This window comes from Petromyzon marinus, chromosome 22 (assembly GCF_048934315.1).
Source record: "Petromyzon marinus isolate PM22_M1 ecotype Great Lakes invasive population chromosome 22, UKy_Petmar_22M1.pri1.0, whole genome shotgun sequence".
NCBI classification, from domain to species: Eukaryota; Metazoa; Chordata; class Hyperoartia; order Petromyzontiformes; family Petromyzontidae; genus Petromyzon; species Petromyzon marinus.
The window spans coordinates 14,740,043-14,767,340 of NC_133688.1; the positions used below are offsets into that span (position 1 = coordinate 14,740,043).

Genomic DNA, 27,298 nt, shown 5'->3' on the forward strand with positions numbered 1-27,298 from the left:
GCTAGCAACAGTGATAGTGTGTACCCACGTAGAGTTGTGTATAGGTTAGCAACAGCAATAGTGTGTACCCACGTAGAGTTGTGTATAGGCTAGCAGCAGTAATAGTGTGTACCCACGTGGTGTTGTGTATAGGTTAGCAACAGTAATAGCATGTAACCACGTAGTGTTGTGTATAGGCTAGCAGCAGTAATAGTGTGTACCCACGTGGTGTTGTGTATAGGCTAGCAGCAGTAATAGTGTGTACCCACGTGGTGTTGTGTGTAGGCTAGCAAAAGTAATGTGTACCCACGTGGTGTTGTGTATAGGCTAGCAACAGTAATAGTGTGTACCCACGTGGAGTTGTGTATAGACTAGCAACAGTAATAGTGTGTACCCACATGGAGTTGTGTATAGACTAGCAACAGTAATAGTGTGTACCCACGTAGTGTTGTGTATAGGCTAGCAACAGTAATAGTGTGTACCCACGTGGTGTTGTGTATAGGATAGCAACAGTAATAGTGTGTACCCACGTAGTGTTGTGTATAGGCTAGCAACAGTGATAGTGTGTACCCACGTAGTGTTGTGTATAGACTAGCAACAGTAATAGTGTGTACCCACGTGGTGTTGTGTATAGGCTAGCAACAGTAATAGTGTGTACCCACGTAGAGTTGTGTATAGGCGAGCAACAGCAATAGTGTGTACCCACGTAGAGTTGTGTATAGGCTAGCAACAGTAATAGTGTGTACCCACGTGGAGTTGTGTATAGGCTAGCAACAGTAATAGTGTGTACCCACGTAGTGTTGTGTATAGACTAGCAACAGTAATAGTGTGTACCCACGTGGTGTTGTGTATAGGTTAGCAACAGTAATAGTGTGTACCCACGTAGAGTTGTGTATAGGCGAGCAACAGTAATAGTGTGTACCCACGTAGTGTTGTGTATAGGCTAGCAACAGTAATAGTGTGTACCCATGTAGTGTTGTGTATAGGCGAGCAACAGTAATAGTGTGTACCCACGTGGTGTTGTGTATAGGCTAGCAACAGTAATAGTGTGTACCCACGTGGTGTTGTGTATAGGCTAGCAACAATAATAGTGTGTACCTACGTAGTGTTGTGTATAGGCGAGCAACAATAATACCCACGTGGTGTTGTGTATAGGCGAGCGACTGTACCCACGTAGGGTGTGTATTATACCGATGGTGCTCGTTAAATAAAATAAGTGCCTCCAAGTCTTAAGCGCCGTCCATAAATGACGTCACGTACCTAGGGGGGGGGGGGGGTCAGACAGTTGTGACGATGTGTGACGAGGAGGGGGGGGGTGAGAAATGTGACGTCACATCAAAATGCGCAACTTTAAATAAATATAGACAACACTTTCTCCTTAATTAAATAGACTTTTAAATAAATGTTTCTCCTACAACATCAGAGTGCAGCGCCACATTAAATACGCACTACAGTGACAATAGTTTAAAGTGATTTGAAGCATGTTTTATTTTTTGGGGGGGGAGGGGGCAGAGCTTTGTGACGTCATATTTGAGAGGGGGGGCTGACTTTTTGTGACGCCTTGTGACGAAGGGGGTGGGGGGGGGTCAAAAATCGTCCAAAATCTCGTGACGTCATTTATGGACCGCCCCTTATCGTCTCCGAGTTCGTCATTACACATCATCAGTGCACGCTTTCATGTTTTTTTCCACAAGTACGTGCCGTTAATGCAGGCTTTTGAGGCCTTGAAACACATCTATTTGAAATGTGAGCATCTTAACAACCTCCTGTTTTATTGCCAGAGACGGGTTAAACCTATTATTGTTTTTCATAATTTTTGGTACTGGCAAAAAAGGTCCTATCGATATAACTGCTCACAAACGAGCGAGACATGCTCTGATACTTGCATCGTCTTTCTACTGTTCGCCTTGTGGCGTTGTCTGGTGTACCACTGGTGTACAACTTATTGTAGCTCAATAAGTTCCCAAGGCAATGCATACATCATCAGAGCACGTTTTCATGTTATGCCACAAGTACGTGCCGTCCAATGCAGACTTTTGACGCCTTGAAAAATACATTTGGTGTTTGAACGCCTTAACAACCTCCGGTTTTATTGCCAGAGAAGGGTAAAAACCCCCATTCATATATTTTTTTTCATCGTTTTGATCCCGGCAAATAACATAGCGAAGTCAACAATATTCGTAGCAGGAATAATAATGATTTAAAGGGACTCCCCACGTGACTGAGCAGCGCGGCGCGTCACCGGCAACAGCTGAGCGGCCTCCTCCTCCTCCTTTGTTTACAAGCCGGAGGGGCGGTGGCAGCCCGCAGGCAGAAGCCATCGACACACACACAGACAGAGAGAGAGAGACACAACGCGGAGTCGGCAACAGTGCCTCGTCGCCGTTACTTCTCCTTGCTACCAGCAGCAGTAGCAACAACAACAACTCGACCTGCCATAGAGACGCCGTCGTTGTGTAGCGCATGAGGAGTGGTGGTGGTGAACGCGAGTGAAGAGGGCGGAAAGGGAAGGCTTAGGGGGGGGGAAGGCTGGCTGTGGTTGGCCGTGAAGTCGAAACGTCGCAACGTCGCTCACTTTCGGGGGAAGCAAGGCTTGAGAGAGAGAGAGAGAGCGAGAGAGGGCTGGGGTTAATGGTGGTGGTGATGGTGACTGCTGGTGGTGGTTGCTGGTGACTGCTGGGCTTTGGCTACCTGCTTCGGTTGGCCTGGGGTGGGTTTTTTTTTTGGTAAACAAAGAGTCGCTCGCTTCCGACAGCAAAGCAGCAGGCAGCAGCAGCAGGCAGCAACGATCCCCGTTGCTCGCAAAGAGACGTCTCCATCTTTGGCCATTCTTGTTAACGTTTCGACTGCTGCTGCTGCTGCAGCTGCAGCCGTTGTCGTTGTTGTTGTGTACGTCGTGTCGATCAATAACGGCACGGACTCGAGCGGCGGTGCTGTGCGCCACTTGTCAAAGGAACACACAAAGAGCTCAGACTTCGTCTGTAACGGCGAGTGGCTGAGTGGGGGACGCTGGTAACAAGAGTCCAGGGGACTGAACGTCGTGACACCCGGTGTGTATATAACCACCACCACCATACAGTCGACATATATACTGCAGCCGTGCGATGTACACTGTTACGTGTGTTTTTATTAATTTACATTAAAACACAGTCGGAAGTTTCGGCAGACGTACTGCTGCTGTCAGGATGCATTGGATAATGGTTTGCGAGAGTTGTGCGTGTGGCGTGGTGTGTTTACATCGTTCAGGTTCAGCTATTTGACTGTGACCTTTTGTTGTGTGTGTGTGTATCACCGCAACATGCGTGTACACGTGCGTATGATACGACACTGCGTACGTATCATACGCACGCGCGCGTGTGCGCGTACACACACACACACACCGTGATGCACAGGACTCAGTGTGTTGACGTGTCGCGAGCCAGTTGTCGTCAACCCACTGCTGGATGAGTGCCACGCGGCTCCCAAGACGTCGCATGTCAAAGTGGTTTGGTGGTGGTTGTTTGGCCATACTTTCGCCGCAGTGGGTGACGGTGACGATGGGGTTTCGTCCCAACCTTTTGCTTCGGCGAATGTCTGCGACGACGACGACAACAACAACAACAACGAAATGCCAACCGACCGGTTTCAAATATACGGAACAAAAAATACGCGACGGAAGCGGTACGCGTACTTTTTGCCCGTGATTAAATCGACCGATCCCTATGAGATACGCAAGAGTTGAGCCTGGCCAGGCCTTGGATGGGTGACCACCGTGCATAGGCTGAGTGGTCGTCCTATACGTGGTTGGGCAGCGGACAACATGAATTGTTGTACTCTATGCCTATGCCCCCACCACCACCAACCTCCTTAGCTCAACCAACCCGCACTGCATGAACCGGTATGCTGTGGACGTAAGGTATTCCTCATCCAGCAGTGGGTTGACAGAAAGGGATGCACATACGGTATGTAATTATACATGCGTGTAGATTCACATCCATACACAGCACACGTGCACTCTTACTACCACCGTGCCTGCATTTATTATCGGGTAACATGTTTACGTGTACTGTATTCAATAATACATTTTAGGCTGTGACTTGTCAACTCGTGGCCATTTTAAGTTACGTTTAACTGCCCTATTATTATGTTTAAGTTAACTATAGCAGCAACGTTAGACCGAAATAGAATACCCAATGTAGGTTGTGTGTATGTGTGTCACATACTCAGTGCTCCATTTCAGTCTGGATCGAACCCGAAACCTCTTCCTGGGATTATTTTGGTACCACCACATCCATCTCGCCTCATTTTGTGTTCGTGATATCACGAGGCATCACAGCTTTATAGGGTGCAATGCTTGGACTATTGTGGGTAGGCGTTCATTATACTCTAGTGTTAGTGCCTTGTTCCAGTAATTGCTATTCCTAAGTCAGCAGAACTATCGACTGAGAATTTAAACTCTGCACATAACTCCATGCACTGTTGTTACTTGCAGTACTGTGTCTAGTGGGTATTAGTTTCCACCAGCATGTGACAATAGTTAATTGTATCAGTCACGTACTCGCCCACCCATAATGTTTACCTGGCCGAGTTCTGTTTTGTGGCCAGCAGCAAACCAGACTTATTGAAGATATAATGCATTCGATAAGAGTTAATATCGTTCGTGAGTTGAGCAAACTCACAAGAACTTGGTAATAGAGGTAATTGGAGGGAATTCCAAAGTGAGTTGAGCAGAGCGAGATTCTCGCAAGAGAAGAGTTTCACCTCCAGTATGGTCGTCGAGCACAGCATGGATGAGACAAAACAGTCTGGGAGACCGAATCCTCAACAAAGGTGGAGCAAAATCGATACGTGAACTTCACGGGAGCATCAGCCATGGCAGTTGCGTTAGAAGAGCGACGAGGAGACGACTGACCTCCCGTGTGGGGTCAGCGACTGACCTCCCGTGTGGGGTCAGCGACTGACCTCCCGTGTGGGGTCAGCGACTGACCTCCCGTGTGGGGTCAGCGACTGACCTCCCGTGTGGGGTCAGCGACTGACCTCCCGTGTGGGGTCAGCGACTGACCTCCCGTGTGGGGTCAGCGACTGACCTCCCGTGTGGGGTCAGCGACTGACCTCCCGTGTGGGGTCAGCGACTGACCTCCCGTGTGGGGCCAGCGACTGACCGCAGTGAATGAGCGTTGTGCGCCTTTTGCGTTTGTGTGCACGCGGACAGAGAGCGGGAAGCACCTCGCCCGACGGATCCCATGGCGAGCTGCGCGCCCAGCCTGCAGGAAGAGCTGACGTGCTCCGTGTGCCTGTCGCTGTACGACGACCCCGTGCAGCTGCAGTGCCGCCACAACCTGTGCCGCGCCTGCTTCCGCCGCATGTGCGAGCTCAACACCTACGTGCGCTGCCCCGAGTGCCAGACGGACGTCACGGGCCGCCGGGTCGAGGCCAACATGAAGCTGCGCAACGTGGTGGACAGCTACCTCAAGAGCATCACCAGCGGCGGCGGCGGCAGGTTCAAGCTGGCGGGCGGCTGCCGCTCCCTGGACGCGTGCTCGTCGTCGACGTCGTCGTCGTCGTCGCCGCCGTCGCCGTCGTCGCCGTCGTCGCCGTCGTCGTCGCCGGCGGTGCCGTGCAGCTTCTGCCGGCGCGATGCCCAGCGCCCGGCCGTGAGGACGTGCGCCAAGTGCGAGGTGTCCTTCTGCGAGGAGCACGTGCGGCCCCACTACGAGAACAGCTGCTTCCGCGGGCACGTGCTGCTGCAGCCGACGGCGCGGCTGGCCGAGCGGCGCTGCACCGATCACGACGAGCCGCTGAAGCTGTACTGCGCGGTGGACGACGCGCTGGTGTGCAGCGTATGCGTGCTCGCGGGCGGCCACCGGGACCACCCCGTGCGCACGCTGGCACAGCACGCGCATCACGTCCGGGTGCGTGCGTGCGCACGCCGCGGCCGGGTGATGTACGAGTAATGGGTGATGTGGTGTGGTGGGTCATATGGGATGATGGGTGACGGATGACTAGAAATGTGAAGGATTTGTTTTTTTTTTTTTACGTGCGATGGCTGATGAGTGAGTAGATGGGCTTCGGTGGAATCGTAGGTAAGTTGGGAGGGCAAACGGGTGATGTGTGTTTGTGTGGATAGACAAGTGGATGGGTGGATAGACGAATAATGGTTGACCAGTCATGTGGGAGTGGAAAAGTGGCGCAGTGGTTTGGGCACTGAGCTATGAACATGGCGACCTGAATTCAATTCCTGGCCATGGCTAATATCAGTGGCGAGTGGCACTTGAACCGGTTCTGGGTGTCTGCAATCCTGGTGAGGTCCACCACGCGGCACAGCGCCTCCTGGAAGCACCAGACCAAGATACGTTCCATGATCTCTGGGTGATTTGGGTAGGGTGATGGGTGGTCAGGAGGATGAACAGGTGATGGATAGCTGGGTGATGGGTGGATAAAAGGGTCTTGGTGGGGTGATGGATGGATGGATGAAAGGATATTCAAGTGGTGGCTGTATTGGTGGTGAGGGATGGGGTGAGAAGACTGGTTCTAGCGATGTCATAGGTGGTTGGGTGATAAGGGATGGTGTGGGTGTAGGGTTTTTGGTGGTATAATTGGTAGTTGTGAGGGTAGACAGGTGATGGGTGGTATGGTGTTGAGTGAGCATGAACAGATGGGTGGTCCGTCGTAAACCAACACCCATCTATGGTGCACATGTGAAGACCTACCCGCCCTCCTACTTTAAAGATTATCCAACAACACACAAATAGCACCAGGCACCAAATGCAAACATCTCCTAATTTAAACATTACGCTTGCAAGCCATCAGGCACAAGTTGTCTAAAAGGATGTGAACATTAAGCCACTTAGCTCGGCTTGGAAATGATATTCGGTAGAATTTGTGAGAATATCCATAAGTATAGTGCAGTGTTTTGAATATTAAATTCATTCTTGGCTCTTACGCTTATCTTCCCAACATTTTCAGGAGAAAAAAACATGCACAGGTTTTCTGTACCATTACATTTTCCTGTAATAACATTCTACTATTGGACTTGACGGAATATCTACGGTAGAGATTATATACATAACCGGACCCATCGACCATCTGATGTTCCCCATGTCTGCTATTTTAATACCGCCAAGCCCTGGCACACAAACAGTATGAGCATGCAACATCACAGGATCACACCGTTGTTTAAATATAAGAATGTACAGTACATCGTATAACCAAGTGCATGTCTTCTAACACAGCCTTCTAATTTTATACGGCAGTTGCTTCCCTCACACGTGTTTAAGATGAAGATAAAAACAATGAGAATCATCTCCTTAATTCAGCTTTTCCAATGGTGGCTGTTACAAGCACTGCAGCCATCATCTGCAGTTAAATTCCATTTAGACCTCACTGAGCGCTGAAGATGCGTTCCTGAAGCAGTGAGCACTCATCAAATCGGCACGAAATGGGGTCGTTGTGTCTATGGGCATGGGTTCCCGACGTCGTTATTTCTTACATATGAGGAATATGAGGGCCTCATTGGGTATCGGTGATAGTACTAATAATAGTTCAGATGGCCAACATTTTATAAGTATTTTTTTTACTATAATAACATCAGTATACAGTATTATGTCCCGTACTCACCAGTACATCCACCTGACACGACCCACAACTACCAGATGCTCTCAGATCCACCTCGGCCCACCTCATCACTTGCATTTTAACATCAAAAGTGATGCTTTGCTCACATTTCCAGCACTAACAATTGCAGCCTATATTTCAGACGTGATGGGTCTAAAATGCTCACAAAAAACAAGCGTAAATAAGGCAGAGGCCAAGATGGAGTAAACACGCGTCAGCAGGCGAGTATTTTTTTTTTAAGCTGGCTAACGCAGAATGGCTCCAGGCACACTGTAATAGCATTAAATAACAAATTATGTAATAACGTTTTCAAAAAGTAGGTTTTTTTTCTGTATTCGTGACCATGAATTGCAACAATCGAATCGCGGAGGGTGGGCGGCTGATTGGCTCAGAGCGTTCGTATCTCTCATTGGCTGAGAGTATGTAAACAAATATGTTAGTGCTGCATCTTCTCCCACGTAAGTGCTTTTTAGATTTTTATTTTTTTGTGCGAAAGAGTTCTACAGGACAGAGCGCCATAACGAATGAAGGTAGCGAGGTCTGCCTGTACCGTTATTGAAGAATGAGCAGATTTATTTTTATATCATGAATGCAACGGTTGGAAATCATCTCTAAAATCAAACTGAACATGATAATTTGGTGTGTTTCATTATGTATCTTGAACCTCTTTCGCACCATACGTAGCCAACCGTGCTAATTGGAGGTGCGGGGAAAGGATAAGAAAACACATTTCCCTATCTGTTTCACAAAGCATCTCTTATAAGCACTTTACAGATCTCAATAATTGCACACACAAATATCAATTAACAGTCTCACCTCCCGATGGCATTGAGTGTGTTCATAAGGCTGGAGATTAAATCATAAAACCTTGATCACAGAGGCAATCACTCAAGTTCTATTTAAATTCAATTTAATTTCACCCATACCTCAGTTACATGCTTCAACAAGTAAATAAAACCACAAAGTATATTTTTTAAAGATTAAGTTATGATATGCTTTAGTTTTGCAAATGAAGCGCATAACTCCTTCAATGTTCATACAATTTTAGTGTTAATCAGAGTTTTATGGGGTTTTACCGTGAGCGTTTTTATTTCTCAGGACCTTCTGGAAGACAAGACCAGGAACTTGGAGGGGAAGATAGGGCTGTTTGAGAAGTTCCTACAGCAAGCTGAACAGAAGAATCAGGAGATTGAGGTGACACCCCTTACAAAGAGATGCGTTTTCCTTCATATAATATTTATCCAGCATTTTGTGTGAGCATGTATATTCACATTTACAGTTCATCTTGGACAAGAATCGAATAGTCTTCTAATAGAGCTGTTGTTGAGTAAATGTGTTAGAGATGGATCAGAGGTCAGAGTGCTGAGCTGTCATGGGTAAGGTCCTGGGTTCAAATCCAGACAGTTGCTTCTGATTAATCCAGGTCCTCAAGTATAGTGAGTTGTTGGTCTTAGCAACGAACTTCGTGGCGTAAGCAGAGTGAGGTAGCAAGTGCTACCGTCTACCGTTGTATGAAACAGAGGTCACTAGAAGGGATCTGAGCTGTAGCTCTGTAATATCTGCTTCTTTGGGCCGTTCTCCAACATGGGCGGATGCACTGCTCTGCGAGAGATGTGAAAGGAAAGCATACGTTGTCTCCCGACATGCTGCCGATAGTTAAATTGACATGAAAATTGGGTGGTGGTGGTGGGGGGGGAGGGGAAATTAATATAATTGCATTCATTGAACAAATGTGTTACACGACACAAAAATCCACTAGCCATAATTACAGTTTTTGTTTTTTTTTGACCGCGCGCCGACAACAGCTGAAGACGGACCGTCTCAAGAAGGAGGCGTCGGACATGCTGGACACCATCCGGCACCACCTGATCCAGGAGGAGGAGAAGGTGCGGCGCAACATCGAGAAGGACGCGACGCGGGCGCGCCAGGTCGTGGCCGCCGCCGTGGCTCACGTCTCCAGCTCGGACCTCAAGGCCCTGCACGAAGTGAAGACCACCATAGAAAAGATCACGGAGGAGAAGGACGACTTCTACCTGCTTAAGGTGCGTCGCAGAGCTCTGGGAGCATGCTTTTTGCGCTACCCCAGTGCGTCTGCGTATGCACGGCATGTATGCACGCATGTGTGCCGTTTATCGATCCACCGCCGAATGCGTGTTTCTCCAGATCACAGCATTGCATCATGGCAGTTCATCAAATCACCAGGGGTTGTGAATGGTTATATTATTTCACCACCACAATACACTGAAGGATGGGGGCATTGCCCTGCAGTACAGTATATCTTAACCAGATCTTTTCTTAATTACCCACAAGTGAATTTTGCAATCGTAACGGTCTCTCGTTCGTGATGGTTCCATGTCTCTCACAAATGAGGGTCTCGTATTGGGTTTTCACCTTGTTTAAAATAAAGACAAATGTTACGTGTCTTCAAGAGTATATGCAGTAGCTCTTTGTACTGGACAGAGATTGACGTTCATAACTGTTTATTTTGCAGGCTTACAGCAGCCATGTAAAAAGGTAATGCTTTTTATCATACTTTTACAAAAAGCAAATTGAGTGTGTATTCTGTACAAACAACAACATTGTTTACACTCATGATTGTGCATTCGTACATAAAACCAGCCGCAATCCATATACTTATTTTTTTACTTAAATTTACACATCAACATAATTACTCTGCACCAAATGCCTGGTGGCTGAGCAGTAAAGTGAACGGCTCGCAATCGGAAGGTTGCAAGTTTCAACTCCTGGTTTGGGGTTGACTCGGCCCCTCTTCCATCCAGGCTCAATAATATTAACTACCACTTTGTTGGAAAGTGATCAGTGGTTGTCCTATGAGTAGCCTCCCCCCCCCCCAGAGGTGTGGAACTTCCACCACTGGCTCAGGGCCTGTCCACAGGAGATGAGTAGCCCCTCTGCTTATTTGAGCAAAGAAATCACTTGAGACTATTGACTTTGAAAATGCACTAACAAGCGTCGCCTGCTTATCCCCACAGTTTAAACGCTGTAAGCGCCATCGCCGTTCCCAAGATCCAGAGAGACTTTGAGGTGCAGGATGAGGTTGTCCCGGCCGACTGGCTCCAACGAGTCGTCAAGGGAATCCCCATCAAGGAGCCAGGTTAGCAGGCAGTTTGCATACCAACACAAAAGCTGATTGGTTCAGCGGAGGTGATAGTCCACGCGTCTCAACGCGTATGTGTTCGCAGCCAAACGTTATGTTTGGCCAGATCGTTTACGTGGCCTAAACCTAAAAATAATTGATTAATTGTAAGTCGGTCTTTTTTCCCGGTACTGCTTCGCTATCGTGACAGGGGGTAATGGCACATTTGCACTCGTCACTGTCGGCACCCACAGCTGTTTTCTCGTCCCATACAGTATCGTTTCCCCGTGGGGGCACAGTTTGCCATTCCACAGCTTGCAGTGTTCGTATCAGGCACTGGACTGCTCACACTGGACACCTAACTGTGCTAAGGACCCACCTTCACTTCCTCTCTCCACACACATTACGTAGAATATCTTATTTTTGTGAAAGATCTCATTCAAAGGTCAACTGTGATTATAAGCGCCAGCATTGAAATATATTAATGAACACAGCAATGGTCAATGTAAAAGACAAATTCTGATGTTTTTCTATTGCCTAGATATAGTATATATGTATCAACCATTCTCAAACAAATAAATATCAAATACCATTGTTTGGCTTTTGGAGTCGGTAGAAACGAATTCATTCATCCAAGTTCTCACAAATCAAGGCTTAATTAAGAAAAACATTAAAAACCGATGATGAAGATGGAACTACATTGCGATTGCATAAAGAAAGTAATAAATTACCATCTTCTTGGTTCTTTCTACGTGGTGACTTTACCGAAATAACCAAGAAGATGAATCCCTGCAGTCACGAAAGCTTTAAATCGAAATTTAATAAATGACCAGTTTCAGAAGATGAGTTATGCATGGCTATACAGTCTCACTAAGGCTCTCAAGTAACATTAAAATATATTGAACAAACATTGGATTGGATCAAAAAAAGTATTATTGGGGAACGCATTTGCCATCTCAAATTTACCAACAACAGTAATTATAACAAATGGAAATGAAGTATCGGAAACGATCGACGAACTTAAGAGAGCAAGTTGCATATTTGGGCTCAAGATAAATATAAGCAAGTAAAAAGTCCCACACAAAAAGTTTGCTAAACAAAATAAAATCACTTGGTGGGACACAACTGGAAAATACAACGCAATATATGCAGGGTATCTCAGTAAACTTTCGAAGGCAATTCATGAAATACAGAGAATGAGAGCAGCGGATAGAATATAGCTGATGATGATGAATGAGCATAATAATACTTTACATTTGTAAGGCGTGCTTCATCCTAAAAATCAGTTTCATGTACGCTTCACCCATCAGCCAGAGTGGCAACATTTTAAGAGCACTGAGCTCCTCGCACTGCTGGGACCTTGGGTTCCAATCTGGACAGCCACCCGTGATTATTCCCGGTTTCTAAGCTTAACAGGTTTGATGGTCTCAGAATCAGTCACCGATAACTACACGCACAAAACTATAGTTAATTACTAAGTATAGTTCGTCACGAAGTTCATCACTTTAGCGATGAACTTGGTGACGAACTATGCCGACAGCTAAAATGTATTCGTATGTCAGATATCTTGGCATGTGACATACCACTGTTGAGAGTGCATGGAGGAGCTCCGTCTGATGTTGCAAAGAGAGAAGCTCCGTTAAATGACTCTCGAGGTAATTCTGCCATGCCGTCTTCTGGTGTAATTTCTCCAATATTTGGATCTGAGAAATCTGGAAGGATACATGAATCGCTCAGATGACACTGCTATAATAAATACTGTATATAATGTTTAAAATATATATTCCCAGACCTCTGTTAAAATTCACTGCTAGAGGAAGGCCCCCAAATGCTATATTAGTCATCGGGGTTGTGTTACCATAATTTACCACACTGGTAGCATAGACATCATAGCATAGTACATTACAACAATGTATTTTTTTGCACTGCCCTTTGTTGTTCACCACAACCCCGCAGCCTACAATACCTGTGGTGCGTAGTCGTCACCCATCTAAGCACTATCTGGGCTCAACTTTTTTTTTATCTTCCAAGGTTCTGACGAGAATCGGTGCAATCTGGGTGGTTTTGTCAAAGGCGACAGTGATTTGTACTGTATTTATGTTGATACAAGTTCATCACAAACAATTGCAGCAGGTTGTGCGCACGTTATTTAAGGTGTTTCCCCACTCATCTCTTGTATATCGTTTAGTTGGACTGTCCGTTTATTGAAATCAGAAATTACTCTTCCAATAATTTATTGTATTACTCAACAAATCATATAACTAATGGAAACTAGTTGGGAACAAAGGTCCACTTTTGTTCCCACGTGTGATACTGGACATGAGGTGATTAGTGGGGCTTGATGACGCCATGGACATCATCAGCTACGTCACACTCGGCATGGAATATAGGGGGGTTTCCTGCCTTCATAAGGCAGGAAGTCAGGGTGACCACTTTTTTATATATAAGCATTGTTTTTAAAGAGCCAAGAATACAGTGGGAACATCAAAGGGAGAGCAAAATAGCGTTTAACAAAACGTGCAATTGATACAGTGGGTGGGCGACCACTCTTTTTAAGGTGGCCCAAGTAATCGACCGCGTAAAAAGCAGTTAGATCACAATTTCTTTTTGGATCGCTTAAGCGACTTCATTTATGAATCCGTCCGTCCGAGCTTTTTGATACCATCCCTCTGTCCTGCACTGCCGTCAACCCCGTGCAGAAAAGGCGAGCCTCGCGTTCGAGGGTGCGGTGCAGCACGCCATGCTGCGCATCTCCAACGAGGGCCGCACCGTGACGGTGTCGGCTCACCCGCAGCTGGGCTTCGCGGGGCTCTACCATCCGCCCCACCGGCGGCACGGGCGGTCCGCGCGCCCACGTGGCGAGAGGCAGCTGGCGCACGCCCCGCTACCGCTGCACGGAAACCCCTTCAAGGACATGTGGAACATCATGTGCTCGCAAGGGTTCGCCTATGGAAGGTGGCCATCGCCTCTCACCCCACCATCGCCAACACCACCACCGTCCCGGTGTTGTTTTTGGCACCCTCGTGTACTTCACAGCGATCTTAGCATTGTTGAAAGCGTTTGTGTCCTCCGCCTGGCAATGGTACCTATGGTTCCTTCGGCGGATGTGAACAGTGCCGGATTATCCTAGTCGGAAAAGTGCCATATGCTACTGGCCCCGCACTTTCAAGGGCCCCGCGCTAAATGCTTTCAAGCTATCAATTCCGGTTAAGTGATTCTGCACTTGCTCTATTGCTATAGTACTATACCGCCTTCAACTTTTATGAACGACTGGGTGTTTAAGGTTAGCGATTTGTCGTATGATCTGGCTGTATAGAACATGAAAACATACAATTACTTTGCAATGCAAGTAAAAAAATAGTGTTTTAATATATATTTTTTAATTTAGGGCCCCTTTATAACATATGCTGCAGGCCCCGCACACTAGCTTAATCCGGCACTGGATGTGAAAGTGTGGATGACTCCAATGTCGACTCATGGCATTTGGCATGAGCGCAATAGGCAGTCGCTTCATCAACTTTATTGATAAGGCCCAAGAGTGGAGGACATTTTCACAATTCTGGCAACTGCGTAATGATGCTGGTTGTAACTACGAGGGAAATATAATTTGTTTGATCATCAACACAATATTCTGTGCAGGTTGATGAAGCCAGGTATTTTATATATGGGAACAAAGTGCAGTATAACAATTTACTTTACAGCACTGTCCTCTGTTGTCCACCACATAGACCCACAGTCTATAACACCTGTCTTATGCGCGGTGATCACCTATTCAAGCACTGTCCGAGCTCAATCCCGTTTTAAGCTTCCGAAACCTCAAGAAATTGGGCGCTTTTTAGAGTGATTTGGTCATAAGCTGAATATTAAGGGTGCATTGATGCATCTTTTTTTATTAATACTTATTAAGGTTCAAGGGACAGGCATTGAGTCATGCGAATAAGAATATTTTTTACGTCCATGCAAATGATGTAAGTAATATTTAAGCTACTGGAGCAAAGACAACTTACAATGAGATTTTTATATCGACACAACAAAACAAGAGTCTTGATTCACATCATGGTCACAATTCATGAAATTTCTGGTAGGGTGGGATGGGGCTGGGGGTGGTGGGAAACGCGGAGAACTATTACATACCTACAAAGTATTGGAAATTACTTAAGTTCATCTTTTGTTTCGTCAAAGTGTAACTGAGGTTTGACTTAATGATCCCGATATAAACATGTGTTAGTGTGTTTCCAGCCAGGTGGCTCAACGGTAGAGCAAGCAGCTCACAATCGTGGTTGATAAAATAAGTACCACTTGGTGAGGAAATTAACAATGGTTGTCCTATTGACTTGCCCCATCATAGGAATGGAGGATTTGTGTCCACTGGCTCAGGGCTGTAAACAGGAGATCAGTACTGCCTCAGTGATCACTGGAGCAGTAAATCACTTTTACTGACGTGTTTAGCGTGTTGCAGTTGTGCTTTATCTTTTTGTGTGATGGTCATTGTTGTTGCTATCAGTGTCTGTCACGACCACCACTCCAACCCACTTGTTGAATGAATTCACTGCAGCTTATTCCCAAAACAGAAACTAATTTCAATGGTACTCTATTAATAGGAGCTGTACAGTGCATCAGTAGATCATTCCACACTAGTAGTAAAATATACAAATACACTATGTTGAAGAAAGCAAATTATCTTTTGGACTTTAAAATAGCCAGTCAATCTGTAAATTGCATAAACAAATTTTATTTTAAAAAGTGTAGTGTTATTGTTAGAATGAAATCTATTCTTGATGTTCTCAATCATGTTTCGTTCTGAAGTTTATTCATTCGTGTATTTTGTAAAGGGTTCAAATTTAAACTGCAATCCACAAATTCTGACTAAACCTAGGTACATGGTATTCATAATGTGAATTCAAAGCAAATAACATTAGTCACGTAATAATGTACTTTGCACGTGTACTTATTCAAATCCAGGTTGCAACATATGATATACTGATTAGACTTGTGTTTTCATGCGCATTTAATCAAGTCTAGGGACCTTGAGAAGGCCGATTAAATGTCCATAACAAGCTGTTAATTGTGCTATAATTTACCCGTTCTCTTTAATTCCCTAAATTGTGGTCATTCTTCTGACACTGCCAAGTATAATTACATGAAAAATTATAAACAGATCCGCGTTGTATGGTAAACAGCTGGAGCAGAAGACATGCACTTATTCACCTGTTACAATTTGGGGGGGGGGGCGGGGGTGGGGTTACAATTACAGATTGTGCTCTTTTGTAGTTTTTCTCATCTCATTTGATTGGTGATTTAGTTTTTTTTAATTAGCTTTGTTCATTCTTTTTGCTTAAATGAATAACATAATTTTTACAAATTGTAAATTTTTTCATGAATTGCCAATAATCGATTCCTTTAAGCACAATTCGATCGGTGTATCATTTGCATAAGACCTGAATTTGTTTGACGAACCTGTGCATCATTACATGCCTATTAGGCAGCGGTTTCCAACCTGTGATCTACAGACCACTGGTGTTCTGCAAGGCCATGGGAAGTGGTCTGTGGAACTTTTGGTAAGATTTTATTTTTCACAAAAGATCAAATTTCTAATGCACGGTGGTCTGCAAACTGTTTTAGGTTTGGCTGCAAACTTTGTTTTACATTTCACAATGGTCTGCAGATCCAGAAAGTTTGAGACCCACATCTATACAGCATATACCTATGTTTATTTGTGCTCCCATAAGGAAGGTAGGCAGTGTTGGTGCTGCATTAGGGCAGCACTGACCTTGCCGTTTGGAGGGGGCTTCATCCAGCAATGGACTGACCATGGCTGATGACGACCTCGCCATATATATGCATACGTCTCTCCGTTCTACACAGGCACTACTGGGAAGTCATGCTCAGTCCGAGCATGACTGGCTGGGCGGCCGGCGTGGCCTACCGGCAGGTGGAACGCTCGGGGCCAGAGTCTCGCCTGGGCCGCAGCACTTCCTCCTGGGCCCTCGAGTGGGTGGCCAACTTCACACCGCGCTGTACCTTTTGGCACGGCAACGTCACAACAGTGGTGCAGTGCCCCGGCGTGCCGCGCCGCCTCATGGTCGTGCTGGACGTGGACAGGGGCAGCATTGCGTACTACGACGCCGACAGCAAGCTAGAGATTTTCTGCTTCGTAAGCAAGTTCTCGGAGCCCTTGTACCCATGCTTCTGCTTGGGCAGCCCCAATGATTTCCTCACGCTTGTGTGAGCGAGCGAGCGAGTGAGCGAGCACGCCGCTTGTCCCCTGTGGTTTTGTTTACATGTACAACTCCTTCGGATTAAAATTCGCTCGATGGCCGTGGAGAGAACTTGAGCCTGCTGTGGATGAGGTTTGTGGTGAAGCATGGAATAATTTGGCGACGTGAAACAGCACAGTGGTGGTTATATGTGCACTGTTTATGTTTTCTGATTTGTATTTATTTCAGGATTCTAAATTCTTCTCAATATGTGGCCCTGGATTTAAAAAAATATATATTTAGTTATATTATGTACTTTGTGCGGTGTATTAGCCTTGGTCAGTTTCCATATTGTCAGATACGTTAATGCTTAATCGGAAATAGGTATGTAGTTATACATACACATACACAGTATAAAGTTAACATAAAGTTGAATTATAACACTTGTTTTGCCGTGACCCATAAATATAAGCAATATTCAGCCCATCCAGTAGTGTATAATAGTGGGCTAAATGTGACATTAACAAGGCATTAGGTTCTTACACAGATATATACAAAAAGGTTTTAATAAGGAGCACGTGGGATCATTAGAGCATCAGCGATCGGAGCAGCTGGAGGGCATGCACGCCGTGTCACGTGACACTGAAATAAACCGCCCGTGACTGCCGCTGCAACTGGGGTAATTTTTACTGCACGACAAACCAATTACAGTTGTATAATGTTGGACTTAAAACTGTGTGAAATCATATTTTCAAAAACATTGCTTACTGCCACAAGTGATTGTAAATAAGGCACGGATTATTTTCAGAGGATATGGGAATTGGCAAGATTCTACAGTACAATATTACAATATAATGTTGCTTCTCACCAGCAAACCATCTGTGCAAAAAGTAAAACATGGACCTTAAATTGTCCCATGTGCATTAAAACCATTGAAAACACCTACTGACACACTTGAGACACCCGGAAATCCTGGACTGGATCTATCTGAAATACATTTGGCTACGAATTTTGGAATACATCTTTAACAGCTACACTGTTATAGAGTGTATTTAAAATAATAATATTGATGCACTCCGAAACGTTCTGATCTACAAGGCGCCTAGGAGACAGTAGTACAGCAAGTGTATTCTTGAACTTGTCTGTGCAGACGTCTTAGTGTTGTCCTTTTGAGTGCGAGGGTTTCTCTGGGACTTGTTTCCTCCTACATGCAAAACACTCCTCCACATGGAATCAACTCAATATCCAATACATAACCCTCCTGAAAAAAATCAAGCATCTCTGGATGAATAGATTACATACAAAAAACACGTTGCCAATAGCTTAAAGCTACTGGCAGACCTCGTAAAATATAAAAGTAATAGTATCCTTCTGTTTGACAGGGAACAATCTGGGTACTCCGAGCTCTTTTTGGATGCTATATTAAGGTGACGTGATTATACAGGTATTATTAGCTGATGTTTTAGCACGCACTGATATTCGTATCCCACTTTGGGATCAAGCATGGCATAATAAAAAAGAAATCGGAGGCAGAGGATGAACTTTAGGCAACGGAAGATGCCAAGTCAAACTATTCTACCCGATTTTGTTTCTGAAATTGTACATTGTTTTGATACCCCCTTGAGTGTGGGTGGGGTGTATAAAGAGCAAAGCCTCATGTATATAAGAAACTAATAAAAGCCTTATTAATCTAATAATGGACTTATTTTTCATCCTATCTCAATGTACTAGTCATCAAGATATCGACAACAACTTTCTGCGCTTCGCCATATCCTGTAGCTGCTGCTGCGAATTAAGACATCACCTCCAAGATCTCCCCTAAGAGTCTCCCCACCATCTTGGTCTTAGGGATTGCCCTTGGTCGCTGGACTAATGGAGGCCACTCCAATGCCGGTCACGGCAAAATCGGCACTTCCCCATCCTCCATCCGACACACGTTCCACCCAGCCCAGCCTTTGTTGCCTCAACCTCATCTACAACACCTGCCATGTTCCATTCCAGACATCTTTATTGCTTAACATGTCTTGCCAGGAATGTACTTTCGTACAAGGTTACATTATAATGGCAATGTGCTTGGTTACCATTGAAAAAGAAAATAAAATTTCGATTTAAAGCTTTCGTGACTGCAAGGATTCATCTTTGGTTTTTTCGGTAAAGTCACGTAGAATGAGAATAAAATAATAAATTGATAAAACAAAATAACAATAACAATTCTCACGACGTTTCGGCCACAACACAAGCGGCCTTCATCAGGCGAAGGGACGAGACTGTTTGGAGGACATTCTACGTGACTTTACCGAAAGAACCAAAGAAAATAAAAAAATTATGACATGCTTTGCCTAATGCCTGCGCCTCAAAACTATTGAGCACGAGTTGTATTGCTTACTCAGTCATTCAGACCAATAATACTTGGGTCAGCTTACCAGAGCAAAACAACTCTTACCAAGGTGTAGTTTAAATGCATATGGATCCCCCCATGTAATGATTTAGACTGGTGGATGTATTGCCAGTAAGTCTGGCCTTTTAATTGTATAAAAACATACTGAAGGAATTGCTTCTTTAGTACCTTCAACAGTGAAAAAAAAATGACATTAATATGCCTATTCATACTGAAAATAGTTTTGTACATTTTGTAGCAATTTACGAGCGATTAGTGTGGGTAAGTGATGTACAGATATTTTGCCTTTGAAAAAAAAAAACTTGGTGCTAAAAACTACTCGTACTGAACTTGACCAATGTGAAGCATGCAACTAGGTTTTTGTAAGATAATTGTTTTTTTATCCTTTTATCTGGCAACAAAACTGACGCCTTTTTTTACAAGGAGTCATGTTTACATTGACCACAATACCTGCGGTCGGAACGCAAACAAAAAACAACAACTCTGATAATGTATGCACTGTCCTTGAAATTGATTGGTCCACACCCGAGACAGCTTTCTTTAGAGCCTCGTCTCACATGGTGTTGGACCAGAAAACGTGCGTCTTTTGGCGTCTTCTGGTCCAACACCATGTGAGACGAGGCTCTAAAGAAAGCTGTCTCGGGTGTGGACCAATCAATTTCAAGGACAGTGCCAATACATTATCAGAGTTGTTTTTTGTTTGCGTTCCGACCGCAGGTATTGTGGTCAATGTAAACATGACTCCTTGTAAAAAAAGGCGTCAGTTTTGTTGCCAGATAAAAGGGTAAAAAATCAATTATCATATTTTGTTACTGGCAAATGAGGTTTCCAATGGTGTAAAGGTTTTGTAAGGTTTGTTTTGTACTGCAAATGTTACCCTTTCGTTTTCGTACCAGTTCTTAGCAATTACTGTAAACTATCTTGTATCCAATCGGAGCCAATTGGTGTTTACATTAGTCGGTAGGACAGTCTGGATTGTGAAACTAAGACCGCGCGATTTATTATGTCAGACGTAATATACAACGTTCTGTAACCATGCCGCAGGACTGAAAAATACGTGGCTGGATTATGCAAACCCCATACAAAAATAATACACAACACAAACTCATATTTACTCATAATTGTTGCTACAAATGAACATTCACCTGGGTATTCCTATACAGTAGGGGATAAAAATAAATCAGTAGTTTGAGTCCGTGAACAGTTTGATAATCAAATTGCACTTTGCACACCACAGATTTTTATTACTATATTAAGTTCAATTCTATACTGCAAAGATATTGAACCTTCTCTATTGAACTGTGGTGGCCCATTGCATGGCAATTCGACCCTGGCTCATCGTCGAGCCACTGGTTTGGTTTACTAAAATTATGAAGATCTAGAACCTATTACCATTATATTTCATACAACCTGGAAGGGTTGCTACTGCAGTACTAATTGACAACAAAGTTAAAACATTTTACATATAGCTTTTGATTTATCTAAACAAAGCCATTATTAAAAGACAGCTTTAACAAGTGAAATGCATATATTTATTTGTGATCATTTACTTGCATCCATTGTACTGTTGTGTACTGTATTTTTAATATAATCATGCAATGATATTGCATTGTCACTAGAGGGAGATAATACATAGTCTCAATTACATAAAGCTTGTTTGAGCACTTTTTATATATGCCAACAGCAATTAAGCAGTTGGTATATGTAAAGATAAAATAATTGAGAACATTTTAAGATTTTACAGTGAAAATAAACTGCTCGACTGGATGATAGTGTTAAACCAAAATAGTTTTGAATTTACAAAATTAACGGGTTTTTTCGTTTTTGGAATTGCTCATTGGCCCATTATTTTGTTACAATGAACACCCACCCATTACCCAGATATTATTGATATAATTCATGCTTGTGGTGATTACATGAACACTTGATTAAAATCCACCAAAACCTTTACTTGTTCGCAACCCACGCAACATTTGTTTTATTAGCAGGAAGAAACAGACGGAGCTATCATACTGCGGTGTCAATTCTCCCCAAGGGGCCGTCCATAAATGACGTCACGCGATTTTGGACGATTTTTTTACCCCTCGTCACACGGCGTCACAAAAATTCAGACCCCCCCCCTCAAATATGACGTCACAAAGCTGTCCCCCCCCCCCACCCAAAAAAACATTTCCATTTTGAAAATAAAACATGCTTCAAATCGCTTTAAACTATTGTCATTGTAGTGCGTATTTAATGTGGCGCTGCACTCTGATGTTGTAGGAGTGTTATAACAATGAGTTATAACAATTCTATATTTAAAGTTGCGCATTTTGATGTGACATCACATTTCTCAAACCCCCCCCCCCCCAGGTGCGTGACGTCATTTATGGACGGCCCCCTAGTGCTTTAAAGCTGCACAATTTTTTTTATATCAACACCGATTTAGAGAGTGCACACGGGTGATAACAGTTTTCTAATGCTATATGCAACCGAGTAGCATTAACTTCAGTATCGCTTTCCGCATTAACGATTGAGTACTTTGAGACACACACTGACGATCCTCTCTGATGTGTGTAGCAACAATCATCTATTTGTGCACACCTGTAAAGGTTTATAAGTATGGTTTGGAGATACAACTCACACGAGTAGGGCTTAATTTTGTTGCATCTCATATGGGAACTCGACGACCTGGCTTCTCCGAGTATGTCTGGAGGGAACTGAGCATAGGATTTGCCCACATCTAACAACACGTGCCAAACTCCTCGCTATTGTGTGCCGTCTTCCTCAAGATCAGCTGGCTATGATATGAACAGGGCTCAGAATGGCACCAAACTTGTATAGGATTCATAGGAACAAAGAATTCGCAGTCCTTTGTGGATAATTACACGGGTTATAATTTCAGCATGTTTCATTAAGATTTTGAATGCAGGCAAAAGCACATTCGAGTGAAAATACATTGTCAAATTTTTAGCTTTTTTAAGGGGTAGATTTTTTTTACTTAAAATTAGTTTGGATGCATTTTATAGAAAAGGGTGTACTATAAAGTAATTTAGCATATTCTCAATATTATTATACAGAGTATCTGTTTTACTTCAGTCAAAAACAGATTCGGATTTTTGCTAATGCATATTGTATGACTATTTGTGACAGAATAAATCAGTTTTACATTTTATATCTCAATGTATTATGCATAAAATAAAAATTATCTCAGTTCTACCTCATTCTCATGTAAGTATTAGTAGTGAAACTGTTTAGGAAAGAATATCCCTTGGTGTCAAGTGTTGCTTTTATGCACGTAAAACAATCTGCATGCTCCAGATATAGATATGCAGCTGCCCTCTGAATATTGCTTGGAATCACCAAAACACCATGACTGTTCCTGCTGTCGACATTGTATTTATCACGTTGTTTTCTACGTAGATTTCACCATTTTAGTAACTGCATAAAAGAAAAACGTACAGTCTGTACATTACAAATTACTCGTATCAGCCATTTATACCACTCTGTAGAGGCTGACAATGTAACATTGGCCACTCCAGACGACTGGGCACAATAGTGCTAATGTGCATTTGTTTTAATATGAGTATATGCTTTGCATTAGACGTGATTTTATGAAAAACTTTTGTTGTTCAATTCAAAGTGTTTGAGTAGTTTGTTTATAATCAAGTGAGCACTTGTTTTCCACACATATGTATATCCTGTCCAGTTTTTTTTTCGTCTCAATGGTCATTTTCTTAAGGCAGCTTTATTTGAACTTTTGTCTACTTTTTGTGACAATCCCTCCTGCATCCAATTGTAATATATAGTACTTTACATATTGCCTAACAACAATGCATAAACTTCCTTATCGGATGGTTCTTTCCAACATAAATACCGAATACTTGCACTGAAATGCATATATATGTTTTGACAAAGTGTGCATCGTTGTTCATTTGGGCATAGTTTAAAGTGATATCATGAAAGGTGTTACGGTTAGAAATTTGTACTAACCTGGATCCAATGTATTCCTGTCTTGTAAAAACACCAACAAAGTTTAGCATGTAGGCTTTTGCGACCAATATCATCCACAATATAGGTTTTTGGGTTAGAGTGCGTAAATACAAATCTGTCTGTCGGCTGATGAAGCTAGTTGTAATTACTGGTGAAACGTCGTACTCAGATTGTAAATGGTGTGGACTTGCTCTTCAACACACCGGTGTTGCTGTACTGGTGACGAATTGGCATGTTCTGTTTACGTAACTAACCTTACTAATTGGCCGTGTCAGGTGGTGGTGGGTTTAACGACACATTTATATTCACGTGATCTAACCCAAAAAACCTATATTATGGAAGTCCACAAACGTTAATAAACAAAGTGTCATGAATTTGAGTACAGCCTTTTGTCAATCCACTGCTAGATGAAGGCATCCCCACGACAAGTCGATCATGGGGGTTGTTTGAGCATACTTCACCATGCTGGTCAATGCGTATGGTGAAGAGTGCAGGATTGGTTCAGATATCGCTCACCACTGATGTAAACCGTGGCTGGGAATCACACTCAGGGTGCCAGGCTCATAATTCAGTGCTCCTCCCAACGAGTTGGAAATCCAGGAAATATGGTTCCAAACTATTTTCAGAACAGTGCTAAAACATAATTACTGCTATTATATTCTTGGTTCTTTCGGTAAAGTCCTGTAGAAGGGAAAGAACCAAGAATATGAATCCCTGCAGCCACGAAAGCTTTAAATCATAATTACTATTGTAATTAACCAATGCACTTGATGTTGTCAACAGCCCATGCAACCATCTTATGATATTCACAAGCTTCCAATCTGAGCTCTTTGCCCTGGAAACATGATTATGAATGTACCTGCGCTTACACGTGGTCAAGCTCTGCCATGCAGTAAAGGAAGTAATGTATGCACACAGCCAAAAATAAAAGAAACTACAAATTTCGATTTAAAGCTTTCGTGACTGCAGGGATTAATATTTTTGGTTCTTTCGGTAGTCACGTAGAAGAAGAATAAAATAATACAAAACAATAAAATTATCACGTTTCGATTGCAACACCTGATGATGATTGCTTGTGTTGCAATCGAAACGTCGTGAGAATGTAATTGTTTTATTTGTATTATTTCCCTTCTACGTGACTTTACCGAAAGAACCAAGAATAAAAATAAACTACATTACAATACGGTGTTAATTGGTCAAGTACTCGGTATGAAGGTATATTTTCCTAGCATATCTAACTCTGGAATTGGTCATAATAAAAACAAGCTTAAAGGGCTTTGTGTTATTGTTGCAGTGAATTCAGAATTTCTATGGTAAAAAAACAACCCGTTTTGTAATAGATCTAATGTGCTAAAAATACATGTTTAAGAACCTTTTTGTATATATACAAAATGTATGTTGCATGACTCCAATAAGTACTTTGGTAAACACTGGCTGGATAATCATTATAGGCTCAAATGTGCTGTCGCAGTGCTTTAAAATCACTTGTAATGTATTACATGTTGAATAAGTCTCAAATGTTAATTCAGTGGTATTTTTGTACAGAGATAAAGTTGAACGAACATTTTAAGTAAACTACTAGATTAAACAACTAAATGTGCATTAACATGCTATTAAGAGGCAACACTGCCAATGAATATTGTAAGTCAGTCCCTTGTGACCATAACCTACGTATTTTGTTCAGTCTTGCCAGCTATTTTCCCTTTAATTTAGGCTCACGGAATGAATAACATGGTTTAATAGATCCCCTTTAAGAGCTAAATATAGTAGAATTAATCGTGAGTCCAATTAAGGAAGCTTTCTGATGTAAGCAGACAAATTGTGCCGTGCTTAACAGCCATGCAGTAGAAAGTACAATACTATTCATCACACATGCATATTGGCTTTAAGTGTACTGTGGCGTAACGAAATTTATCAGGGTGCAAAATCAGAGGAAAGAGTATTCGCGCCTCACAGAGGTTAGCAATTACCCTGTGTTCAGCATAGTCCGGTTGTGTACCTCCAATGATCCACAGCCATTATGGCTCCAGTCGTGTGATTTTTTTTTTAAACTATGCGATCGATGAAAAAAGTTGCCCTCTGGTATATAAGTATCATTAGACACGTCGCAATAAACCAACACGTGGCGTGGGTGTACTTTGTAACAAACAAACAAATATCTGCTTCTGTTAAACGTATTCAATACGCCAGTGCAGCTCTGAGTGGTTTGCATTCATTAAACAGTGCATTGTATATTAAACATGCCATGTGGTCTATTGATAATTTCCGCCGAAAAAAATCACTTTTTTGGGGTCAGGACTCCTTGGCATTAACTGGTTCAGAGGGAATATACCAGTTGTTACTTTACACATTGACTTTTTTTTTATAGAGGGTGCAAAGCAACACACATCTTTATCAAGTTAACCGCTGAAAATACACTTTTCAATAATACACCTGAATTATAAAGAGCTAGTGTAATTGCCTGTCATATGACGGGTTCATAAAAAATGTAATGTAATGAAAACGTGTAAAATGTAAAGATTGTATTGAATTTATTTAATAATAATAAAAATCTCTTATCACATTTGGTGTGAATTGACGATCAGCTCACAAAAGTTTTTCTTGTTGAATCAGCACTTTGATGTTGGTTGGATGTTTGCATCTTGACAAAGCAACACAAAGTTGTCCATGGGAAGAAAACAAGGTTCGTTGAGATAAAGTCCAACATACTCACAGTTTGTCCTTGCGACGTATTGACAGTGATAGCAAATGCAGGAATTATTGGAAACTGTCTTCACTTCAGAATAAATGGTAGATTCACATCAGACGGTACCAGATCAGTTCTGGGAATTAAGACTATCTCCACGATTGAAATGATTTCAGCCACAACAAAATTACGGTGCATTTCACGAATGATCCTTTTGGCGGTACCCCGGGGTACCAAATAATACAAGATTGACGAGGCAATGAAATATTTTATTTCAGGGACACTATTTTTTCCAGGGGTGTACTTAACTCCGCGACTGGGGTACTAATCAATCTGAAATCAGTGCTACTCCGTGATGTCGAAACACAGCGAGGACGATTGCGCTAAAACCCTGAACGCTCGTATGCACCAGAGTGCATCGTGTACAGCAGGGACATGCGGTCAGAGGAGGCAGGGGAGGCAGAGCCTCACCTGTCATAAATATAAAGATTTTCCACTGATCTGTGTTATAAATGTCATTTCTGTACGATTACAATTATTTTTATAGTCAAAATCGCCAAATTTGCGGAGCTCCGCTGCAAATACAGGAAGAGACGAGAGGTGAGGCAGCGACGAGCTCAGCCTCCCCTCTGATTGCGCAACGCCTCAGTAACTGGATGGAGCGCGGGCAATAAGCGCGTGCCTGTTACTATCTCAGTATGTCACCAGTGTAATGTTTGTAGACCCCTTCATTTCATGTCCTCGCCTTCCATACTCCAGGTAACTTATTTCACGTGTGTATGAAGATATTTAGGCTCGCTGGTCTCGCCATGAAACTGCAATGAAAAAGCACCAGGGGAGGCAGCTATCACATCTGCCTCACTGAGGGGGACGTGTCTAACACGCCCCCCTCAGTGAGGCCACGCCCCCCCTCAGTGTGTGAATCTTGCTCTGACACTCGCCAGTGCCTCCCCAGCCATTGACCTCACCGCACGTCACTGGTGTACAGCTCGTCGAGATGAGCCGATTGCCGCATCGCCGACCATGGACAGACTAAACATGACTACATCACGGACATTATGCGACAACCGGGGTACTATGGTACCTCGGGGTACTGCCATAAGGTTCAAATCACCAGACGTGTGTGCCATTGCATAATATTTTTGGGGGGTTGATATTTCCAATTGGCATTACAATGGTTCCTTATTTCAAAAACAATTTATGCGGTACTTTTCCAGATGTTGTTAGCAGCATGTTGCAAAAATTATACTGGCTAATTTGTCACGTCACTGGGATCTATGTCGCCTTCCCAGCGTTACACACAGCGTGCAGCGTCAGGTGTGAGGCACAGATCACCAAGACTAAATGTATAATTGCCAAGGTTATATTTTTCTGCA

General features: G+C 43.3%; 1 protein-coding gene across 3 annotated transcripts; it reads left to right on the forward strand.

The window, feature by feature from the left end:
* The first annotated feature begins 2,210 nt into the window (after positions 1 to 2,210).
* Positions 2,211 to 19,433, forward strand: LOC116944960 (E3 ubiquitin-protein ligase Midline-1-like). 3 transcript variants are annotated; one of them, XM_032958956.2, is made up of 8 exons: positions 2,211 to 3,029; positions 5,171 to 5,870; positions 8,671 to 8,766; positions 9,378 to 9,614; positions 10,064 to 10,086; positions 10,566 to 10,687; positions 13,369 to 13,624; positions 16,535 to 19,433. In XM_032958956.2, the coding sequence occupies exons 2-8, from the start codon at positions 5,202 to 5,204 to the stop codon at positions 16,896 to 16,898; spliced, it is 1,767 nt and encodes a 588-aa protein (XP_032814847.1). In that variant the 5' UTR covers positions 2,211 to 3,029; positions 5,171 to 5,201; the 3' UTR covers positions 16,899 to 19,433. The 3 variants fall into 3 exon arrangements, with proteins under 3 accessions (XP_032814847.1, XP_032814846.1, XP_032814848.1); XM_032958955.2 differs by lacking the exon at positions 2,211 to 3,029 and adding an exon at positions 3,036 to 3,920; XM_032958957.2 differs by lacking the exon at positions 2,211 to 3,029 and adding an exon at positions 3,036 to 3,920 and having other exon boundaries at positions 5,171 to 5,789.
* Positions 19,434 to 27,298: the final 7,865 nt, after the last annotated feature.